The sequence below is a fragment of the Talpa europaea genome (assembly GCF_964194135.1).
Source record: "Talpa europaea genome assembly, chromosome: 4".
Classification (NCBI taxonomy): domain Eukaryota; kingdom Metazoa; phylum Chordata; class Mammalia; order Eulipotyphla; family Talpidae; genus Talpa; species Talpa europaea.
In genome coordinates, this window is record NC_140070.1 from 128124543 (window position 1) to 128135657 (window position 11115).

At 37.4% G+C, this 11115-nt stretch overlaps 1 protein-coding gene across 1 annotated transcript; it reads right to left on the bottom strand.

Moving 5' to 3' along the window:
- Window positions 1-5765: 5765 nt before the first annotated feature.
- On the bottom strand, window positions 5766-9236 carry NRIP1 (nuclear receptor interacting protein 1; the record flags this gene model as incomplete). The annotated part of the gene is made up of 1 exon (XM_084231831.1): window positions 5766-9236. One exon carries the CDS (start codon window positions 9234-9236, stop codon window positions 5766-5768), a length of 3471 nt encoding a protein of 1156 aa, XP_084087957.1.
- Window positions 9237-11115: the final 1879 nt, after the last annotated feature.

An 11115-nucleotide genomic window follows, 5' to 3' on the forward strand; every position in this document is an offset into this window, starting at 1 on the left:
GCCCTTTTAGAACCCCTCTACCTGCTGCATGGGCTGTTGACCAATTCATGAAATGCCCAATAAAGCCATTAGATCTTTCCATTTATTCAAATTATTATTATTTAAACAGAGGTTAGATGTGGGGAGCTGACTTGAAAATGTGAAAATGCAGGCAAGGCTAAAAGTCAAGGGGCACACAGAAGATCCAGGAAGGCGACCTGGTACAGCCCGTCAGGTGCTAAGCCACACAAGGATTTGTGGCTTGCTTATGGAAAGGTTAGCTACAATGGCTGCCAGGTGGCAATCCTTTCACTCTGGAGAAAACTAGTTTTCCAAGTGTAAGAAATTCCTCTCTGCTGCAGTTCTACTCTTAAATTACCATTTCATATCCATCAGTTCTAATGTCAATGTACTTGCAAGAAGGCTCTACTCTGTGGCCATTGGTGTAGCTTTCAGAAAATACAATGTTAGGACATTTCTTTTCCAGCTGTGATCCCAAAGGTGAATGTTTATCAGCAAAAAAAGGAGTGAAATGGCCATTCCAAAAGGATCACAGACTTCAGTAAAAGACCAGCGATAAACGTGTATCTAGATCTTTGAGTTAAAGGCTATAGATTGTTTGGAATAGCTTGAAAATCTGCTTCTGACGGACTACAGTATACTGTTTTCAAATCTTGGTTACTGATGGCAAAGTTTATTTATTTATTGACTTTTAGCCACTCAAACTATGGCATCATTAGTGTAGCAGCACTTCCTCACTGGAATTTGCATTTTTTTCCCAGTTATCCTGCTACCAAATATAGAGTAATTAATTCTGGCTTTTCAGAGCATGAGTCTTTAACTGAGCTATGAAGATGGCATATTTAAGTGTTGTAAGTACTATTGTATCAACCATCTTGATATTAGTAACTAAACTCTAAGTGATGTCAACAGATAAGATTCCTCTACCAACTCTGACAAGTTGCTAGTATTAGATACTTCTCTAAATTTAAGCCAAAATTGTCATGCTTAAAAATCAATATTTAAAACCAATTTTCTGAAAAACAAACACAAACTTATTCTATGTAACCAACAGGTCACTTAAGTGGTACCAGTGGTAAGAAAAAAAATTCAAAATTATTTCTTTGTTGAGTTTTCCACATGAACAAACTTGAAATAGAACTTTGCATAGCTTGGGTGATCATCATCAGGTTTGATTATTAAAGACTCTCCACATAAAAATTATTGGCACTGTCTTATGGTCAAGAAATGCAAACTGGGGCCTCCTCTGATGGCGCAGCGGTTGAGCGCTGGGCTGCGAGGCTGCCCGCAGCCTCTGCAGCGCGGGTTCAGTCCCCGGCTGCCGGCGAGGGTCCCACAAAAGAAAAAAAAATGCAAACTAGTGGTGGTCTTCTTATAAATCCCTCTTACACAATTTATAGCCTGACTCAGTTGCTGTTTTTTCATCATGTACATTCATAAACAAAACATGGTTGTACATCTGATTCTGATAATGATAGTTATACATAAGGTGAGCTGAGACTTTTCAACATTTTGATAACGTAGAACAGCTGGATGCAGTTTCACTACTTGGATATTTTTTAGACAATATTTATAAACCCATTCGGAGGGCGCTGTACATTTTTCACTGCCAGATGGTAAGAAAACTTAAATTTCTGTGTCAGAAAATACTCATCTTTGGGAAAGTGCCTTCCTCCTACATTACCATTAATAACATATTTATAAAAATAAAAACTCCCAGGTCATTAGTGCAAAGATACAGGTTTTTTTTTTTTTCATTTTCTAAATAAAAGCTTCTCTGTTATGTATGCATATTTGCCCTTCTCAAAACTCTATGTGTATCATTATGTGTTTACACACCTATGTATGTGCAAACACACACTGATTGTGGGAAAATGACTGAAGACCCCTTTCTTTAAAATGAATTCAACACCCATCAAAATTAAATAAAAATCTTCTAATAACATCTTAAAACAAGTATGTATCAAATCAACTTTAATTCTGAAAACTGTACAAACTCTCTCCCACTTTAAAATTCTACAGAATTTATCCAGTTCTGTACAGGATAACAGAATCGAGGGTAGGCAGGACAGGTTATAGGCTGATCATCTTATTGAGCTTTGCTTCAATTGCCCCATCTCCACATGCGCTAACTTGCTAGTCACCTTCATTTTTTTTCCCCTGCATTTTCCTGAGAAGGGCAAAGCATCCTTGAAGACACTGCTATTTCATGATCAGAGATTTTTATGCTTAGAGAAAACCTAAAAACCAGAGAATACCCACAACATAAGTTATTTCAAAACAGAGACAATGCATTTTTTTTCTCTTTTTCTCATTTATTCAAATTCACTGCAGGAAGTAAACACTAAAAGATTAAAAAACAAAACAAAAAATTCACACTGTAGTATGTACAGTTTCATGACATCACATGAAGAAATTATATTTCTAATAAAAATGACAAATTATATTACTGAGCAGAATTGCGTCAAAATTAGTTGTGTAAACCCCAGAATTCATACCATGAATGGTAATTTTAGTGCCTGTACTCCTGGTAATATTATGCTTTCAATGGGATTTAAAAAATTCATGAAAGTAGCTGTGTGAACTCCATGTTGAAAAGTGGTTGACTTGATTTTAAAAAGTTTTAAGACCCTTGGATTCAAAGCACATTCTTTCACAAAGCTTAAACCACATAAGTCATATCCAGAAATGGAAATACTGTCATGTTGGGGTGAACATCTGGTCTGACTTGTTAAGACATTTTGCCAAATGCACAGATGCACAGGGTCCCCCATGCACTTTTCATGCAGCAGGTAATCACAACTTAAATAAAAGGTTTATTCTATACATTTGTCCAGACTTGCAACTGTATACATACATGCACAATTTTTAAACCTGTCTGATTATATTTACACTTATACATGGAATATACAGAAACCAAAGGAGATTGAAAGGCTTTTGTGTTGCATTAGAACAATACAAAATATGTATTTTTCATTAAGGAAATCGCTATTTACATCACCTTTAAAAACCGATTTTAACATCTTCATGTAACAAGTCAATATATATATATACACATAATATATATATATATAAAATATATACTCTCACCAGTTTACTCTTCTGTAAGATGCAGCAGAGAATAAACAGGTAATGCTACCTTACTGATGTCAATGAGAGCTGTATGTAGTACCCTTTCACAAATGACTTCATTAGGAAGAAATTGTCTAGATATCTAAAATAGTCCTTGAAAATGTGTTTATGTGCATCCTTGTATCTACATATGCATAAACAAAGTGAATTTATGGACGTATGCCCTTTCTCACTGCTCTTCTTTAAAATCATCCTGAACTCAAATTAGGGACATTCTCTACTGAAACAGAACAGCATTCTTTGCGATCAAATTAATTTATGTATTACATATCCTCATTCCTTTGTTACCAACCAACCAACCAACCAACAAACCAACGAACCAAACAACCAAAGAAACAAAACAAAAACAACATTGGCCTTTGATGTTCTTTTCCCTGACCTGAGTTTCACTCCCTTGTAAAAGCCCACCTTCCCCTAACCAAGGGGGAATAACAACATTTTTCTAGTATATCTCTAAGGCTCCAGACTTTCACAATGGCAGGGAAAAAGGACTTGTTCAAAAGCTTATTTATAGTGTAGACAATAAGACTGTCACAGAGTAAATATGGGATGAAGCAGAATACACTCACTGGCCAGTGGAATTTTCATTTCAGAATAAACATACACCTTCATCTCTCCGTGATGTAACATAATATTCACTCCCGACAATTATAATATATCCAGTAACTATTTACAAATCATTTTGAGAAAAAAATAATCATTTAGGGTTTAGATCATCTTAGGAAATAACGCCCATTTTTAATATAAAAATCTTAGAAACAACTTCAAGTAGAACAACTTCAAATAGAGTTCCTCCTAATTAATAGTTGATTATATAACAATTTTTTGATAGGTCAGTTGCTAACCTGGTTCACAATTAAAAAAAAATATTATCTGGTGAATGAACTGGATTGTAAAAACTGAACTTAAAAACATGGAGTTGCTTCAAGTCAAAACCCCATGTGTCTCAAGAATATATTAAGTTCTTCCAAGACAACATCAAATTTACGTTCAATCACTATTTTAAAATAATAGATACAATGGAGTGATTGTGTACAATTCTGTCACGTTTATGTGCCCTTTGCACTTTTTTATTTAATCGATCTAAGTTTAGTGCCTTTCTTGGGTTTGAAATAAATGCTTTCATCTTTGTCAGCATTGTTCTTAGAACGATGATTTTAATAGAAGTTAAGGATGTATTCAGGAGAAGTTTCCAAACCATCCTGGAATCACCTGAGTTTGGTTAAGTGGCCCTGTTATTCCATCCCTAAGGCTGATTAGTAGATGTTACTCATTAGAACACATAAATAATCACAGATTTTCCTGAGATGTTGTGCCAGATATGAAAGTTGTCCCTTCCACCCAATTTTTTTTTTGTCATAAAAAGTATTCTGAACCCGATTTCCAAAGATATAACGGTAATATATGAACTACAATATCCCAAATTTTGAGTTCATGTGTGACTATACTGGGGAAAATATAGGCATCAAATAGCTTTTTTTTTTTTTTTTAACAGTCCCGTGTTCTGAGAAAAGTCATAAGCAATGATTTTCAAGCTTCAGTGTGCAGACCACCTAGGAAATATGTTAAGATGTAAATGGAAGATTCCCAGGTTCACTTAGCAGAGATTTCTTGTTTTGTAGATGTGAGATGCTCCCTAGGAATCAGCATTTTAAAACAAGTGCTCCAGCTGGTTCTAATGCAGGTCTGAGTCCAGCTTTAAGAAACCCTGGTCATAAGACTCACAAGTACCACAGAAATGGTGAGAAGTGACTTTTGTAAGAGATGATGAAAACTGTCCAAAGAAATGCCATTTTGCTTCTGTTAAAAAAAAGTCTTAATATTCAGCTATTCAGGAAACCACCTGATGATAAATGTTAACTTTCCTAATTCTGTAAAAGGAGGAATATTAATTTAGTAAAGTAGTTACAATACAAAAATGGAAATCTTTCTTTTTTTTTTTAAGGATCTATCAAACTTCCATCAAGTATAATCAATTTTTACTAAGTAGTACAAGGTTTAAAGAAATATATATTGAAAAGGACTGGGGTGGGGCAGACACATTGGGAACCACAAAACCCCTTCCAAGAGTTAAAAATAAATGTTTTTTTTTTCCTTTTTTTTTAGCAAAAGTGAAAAATGTAAGCATTTTTTTTCTAATTTATTTTTGAATTGGACAATGATTAGTGAATCAGCACTTGGGTTTTAATTCAACAATTATCCTTGAAAGAGTTATTCAACAATTTGGACTTTAAAAAATGTATCATGTAGGCCGACTTTTAAAAAGCAAAAGAAAAGTCCCGTAATAAAGGCAGCAAAATGCATTAATCCACTATGGATGGAGATTTACATTTTAATTTTTATGCCTATTGTTTGTGATTATAAAAGAATTTCATTCATAGGCTACTCACAGTTGTTGCCTGATGCATACAGAAGTGTTAAACAACCAATTGCTAGTTCAGTAGTTTCCTCATGACATCTAACATAAAGCAAAAAGTAGTATGCATATTTAAACATCACCAGTAACCAATACTTCTCAAAATGAAAAAAGTTTCAATTATACCATGCTTTTCTCAAATCATGCTCTTATTTATACAGATCTCAAGTTCATACTAATTAGTTTTAAAAGATCCAAGCTGGATGGCAGGTACATTTTATTCTGATTCCTTTTTTATTGTCAGCACGTTTCCCAGAAGTCCATAAACTTCTCCATTTGCACTGTGTGGGCGAGAGGCATTATTTCCCATATGGCTATTATAAGGGCTTCTTAAATTAAAGAAAGAAGCTTTAGTTTCTGCAGCAGGAAGTAATTCTTCTTTGACAGTAACCTGTGACACACTTTCAGCAGATGAAGGCTCCCTCCAAATGTCCTTGTCCTGTGTTTCCCGACTGGTAACAGAACTGCCTCCTTTCTGGAGCATGTAATACAGTATTGGGTTAGTTTTGGTCAGCCTTGGAGAGTCTTTCTCATACTCGTTCTTGTCAGCATCTGTGATGACCCACTTAATGGGTCCCTTCTCACTGGGCATGGAACACCCATTCAGAAGCCCAGATTCTGGTCTAGACCCCCCACAGCCCATGGGCTCAGGGAAAGGCGGACTCACAGGAGTTTTAACGACCCCTGGGTATGGAAATGTCCTGTTATCCGCACAACTGTGGGGCTGCGAGGAGCTGTACGTGAGTCCATTTAAAGAAGAAATGCTGAATTCAGGCTTGCTGTTAGTCACATTATTCTTGTGTCCTTTCTTTTTGCTGTCGATGACGGAGTTACTCCTGTGTTGGGACAAATCTCTCACACAGTTTTCCGAGAGAAGCAGCTGTTTCAGAACATTGAAGCTTTTGCTCTCTCTTGCCCAACTCCTGTGTTCACTTTCGCTGCCTGAACTGTGACTGGCAGGATATTTAAACTCAAGATCATTTCTGCTAAGTTGTAGCTCTTGTTGGTTAAGCAGGGACCCACACAGTACCTCCGGAGCGCTGTGACTGTTTGCAGCATCTACAATGTTATTTTTCATCTTTTTAAAAGGATTTTCTAAAGGCTCCGCATAAAGCTTCCTCTTCTTGGGGACCATGCAAAGATTCTTTGATTCTAGAAGTGTCAGGTCGCTATTTCTGTGACTGTTGTCCAGATCATCTGCCAGGTAACTCTCTTGATTTTGCCTTAGTAGTCTACTTAGCAGACCATTCTTGGAGAAAGAGAAGTCCTGAGGTGATACGGGCTCTGATTTAAAGTCCTCGGATGCTGGTAAGGCAGCTGCGCTTCTCTGCACGGGGGGAGCCATGCCCAAGAATGGGGCACCCTTAGCATCGTGGCTCAAGTGCGCATTTGTATTATGAATGTGTAAGTCATCGCAAGGCTCAGATTTTATTTTTACCATCAGTATTTGTTCACTCAAAGCTCTGTCTGTGTGTTCCTGAGTATTTTCATCCCTTAAAGGAATTTTCTCTTTCTTTTCACTCTTCCCTTTGTTGGGATTGCCCAGGAGCAACTGGAGGACAGTGCGCCTTTCCAGCAGATTTTCTATTTCAGAACCAGAAAGTCCTGGCTCAGGACCTGTTGCTTGACTACCGAAGGCTTTATTTTCTTCAACTACGCTTGTTTTATTTGTGAACAGAGGACTATTTAATCTGTCAACCATACTGATAGGTTTATCTGTGTTTATACCCAGCAGCTGTTTACTGTGCCTCTGCTCTTCGGCTGAGAGGGAAGACTGCATTCCACACTGAGCTAAATTCTGTAACAGTTTACTGGCACTGAAAGTTGCGGGGTTTTGGGCACCTTCATTCTGGCCTGACTTCTCTCCTTGTGATTCTTTGCTCTTTGTCAGGTCCATGAGGTGGTTAGATGTGGAATTTGCGGCTGGCTTTTCAGACTGGGTGCCGCAGGCATATGGTGGGGAATTCCATTTTATGACCAGAGAGTGTTGGGAAAGGTTGATGGGAGACTCTGCTTTGGTGGAAGCAAGTAATGGTGGAGTGCTCACGGGAGTAGTCCTGTTTGTGCTGGGGCTTTCGATTACAGAAGTCCTCATGTAGTTCTGTGAACTGAACTTTGTCACGTCACTGTGTCCTTCCTGCGGGCTGTTGTTTCCTTCTCCATTTTCCTCATTTTTATGGCCAAGTAGCAACTGAAGAAGTGTTACTTTCTGGTGTGAATTTAGCTTAGAATTCTTTGAGGTATCTTGATCTACTTTGACATCGACATCAGGAACTTTTGGATCCCAAGTGTTTAGCAAGGATTGGGTTAAATTATCCAGAGAAACAGGTTGGTCAGGTTCTAGTTTTTCGCTTCTGTGTTTGCAAGACAAGTCTATGGGGACACAGTTGGAATAGGAACTCTCATCACCGCTGCTATCATCTGTAAAACTAGGGTTGTTATCTGAATAGTCATCAATAGTTGTAGGGGTACTACTATCCTCAAAAATGCTGCCTCTCTCACTGTGATGGTGTCCATTCATGGGCTTAGGTATGGTCTGGCTTTTAAGAAGATGTAGAAGCAAACTATTATTAGCAGCTTGTTTTATATTGTTTCTTTCCAGTGAATTCTTGTAGCCTGCATTTTTGGGGGAAGAAGGAATGATACCCATTGGATTCTGAAAGGCTGTACTTTTGCTAGTCATTAGTTTACTTGATGTTCTTGCCTGACCATTAAGATGGTTTGACATTCCTTTGGAGAGCTGGAAACTGCCAACATCCTTCTGGCCATTCTCTTGTAATCTGGCCATAGCAGCCAGTCTTTCACTGGCTGCCTGATTTGCATTTTGTGTTTTTAAAGCATGTTCCCGAGAATACTGTTGTAAATGGGCTTCGCTTGAAAGGAGTAATGCTAATTGGCTACAAGCAACACTAGGTTTGGGTGAAGTGGCAGGACTAGCCCTTTTTTCCACCATGCTTGCGACAGCCTGTAATCTTGCGGCACATGACAAGGGCTCACTCATGACCTTTGTTCCACTTTGTCCAACATGATGAGGTGACTCTACAAACTGATCTCTGATGAGGTTTTTAGTTACATCAGGAAGATTGGTATCAGGCTTTTGATCTTTAGCTTTACTTTTCTTCAACAAAGTTTTTAAGTGACTTGAAGCAACACCATAGCACCTTAGATCTTTCTCCATTTTTAAAGAATCATGACTGAGGGCATATCCTTGCTCTTTGAGGCTCTGCCTAATTTGTTGTGAGAGAGCAACTGTCTGCAGCCTAGAGCTGAATGACTGAAGCAAAGAGGCCAGTAACGTGCTATCCTGTTTGCCTTTCGGCACACTGTCCACCATGCCAGCCAGCAAAGCTTCCTTCTTTACGTTTAAATTTACGATGGAATCAGACAGCCTCTTCCGCTTTGCTGCATTCCAGTCCTCAGAAGACTGCAACAGTCTGGCTTTTTTGAGATGCAGCATGCCAGATCCTTGATAGGTCTGCGTATTGAGAACTGGACCATTACTTTGACAGGTGGGAAAAGCATTACCAGAAATGTTAAAGTTCTGATCTTCTTCATTATGCCCAGCAGACTTTTTGTCGATGTCAGTACCTGATCCCTCTGCTGCCTGATGCATTAGTAATCCTTCTAGGTAAGTTAAAACAATAGAATCCTGGTGCACATCAGAGCCAAGCTCTTCTCCATGAGTCATGTTCAATAGAAGTGTTCACAAGGGCTTGGCTTCTATTTACTTTAAAGAATGGTTTTCTGTGAAAGATGTTACTTTAATAAGTGAGTGTCAGTTTATCACCTTCCATAGTAATTAGATACAGATGTATGCTACATTCCGACCAGGGTTCTTCTGGCAATGAAAAGATAAAAGGCAGGCAAACTCCAATGCAGTCAGATGAGAGTTGACCAACTCCTAAGCAAGAAGCAGCAGAATTCTTTATCACACAGGTCTGCAGCAGTAAGCAGATATGCTCTTTAGTGAATATTCACTTCTCTTTCTTCATCCTTTTGTTCCCCATTAAATGCAAGAATCAGCTTTCTAAAAAAATAAAAATAGAAAATTATTAAGGAGGTTCAGAGGTAGGATTATGCTATGATACCTATAAACAAAAGAATACAGTACTTAGAAGATTCTATGTATACTACACATACATATGTAACCTACACATATACAATAATGTAACTACATATGCACTATAGTCATATCTTAAGTAATTTATTTATTGCCATTTCTATTAATTGAAAATCTCTGCCAGAAATCCTACGGATTAATCTATATTAAAATATCAAATGGATTAGAGAAAATAATCTTATATAACTGTCTTCCAAGTCCACCACGTTTCTGAATTCTCCTAACTGCATTTTTTGCAAAGTAATGTGAATGCTAAGACTCCCTTACAGCACAATACCGTTTCATGAGGGAATCAGATTTAGCTTCTGTACATTACCGGACTTAGGGAAGAATTGAAAAGAGGAAAAGAAGTGCACATGACAAGAACTCTACTGATAAATCTGACGTGGATGGGGTTGAGCCCAACAGAACAGACTCACTTCTGCCATCATCCTCCAAACATCAGACATCTGTAAGTAATTTGTACAATTTCTGCTGTTAAAGGAATGGAAGCACTAACATGTTTGTAAGATTATTTTGCAGACCTGTGCAAGATATGACAGTCTTAACCATATTCAAAATATAATCACCATCTTATTCACCTGTAAGTTTTCCTTGACTTAATGAAAACAGAAGTGAGTTCTTCTGTAGCATTTATTCAGGTTTCATGTGTCTATGTTTAAATTCTTATTCATATCTTCTGTAGAAATTTTAATGTAAGCTCCATCCCTAGTAGATGCAGTGGACAGGTAACAGGTAGGATTCCTACAGTCCTAGGAATATCAGGGATGTTCCTAATATAAAATGCTATCTACCCAGGCTATTTTTGTGTGGCTTTGTATTAATAATTATAAATGAATTAAAATATGTGATTTAAAAAAAATTAAGTGAAAATCATAATAAAAAATATGTTAGTGAACTTCTACTAATTTTAGTTTAGAAAATCTAGTTACTATAATACACTTAACAATCAAACCATCCTGCAGAAAAAGGGGCAAAACCCAAATTAATTACCTCCCTAAAATTCTAAGGTGGTAATTTTAAAATTAATTTCCTTGAAAAGAAATTTTATATACAGCCCTAATTACATGAAGCAGTGAGAGAGAGAAGTTTTTCATAGAAAACTTTTTTTTTAAGTACAATGAATCTGTAATTCAAAGATCATGGTTACTGAGACGCTGCTTCATGGGGCCTTCGGCGGCAACACCTACGGCCAGCCATTTAGGCAGAAAATGAAATGCCTAAGAAAGTAGGAATTCTGAGACAACTCGGCCCCATCTGTTTGAAAGCACTGTAGGGAACTGAGTGAGCCACATTTCTTCAGATAACTTCTTTTTTATCTCTTAAACAACAAAAGTGGGAGAAATCATTAGCAATGCTACCTTCCAAGTCTTGCCTTTTCATTTCTATAGCACAGATTTTATGGGTTACTCAGTCTTACTGGATCTTCCCACATATACAGGAGGTA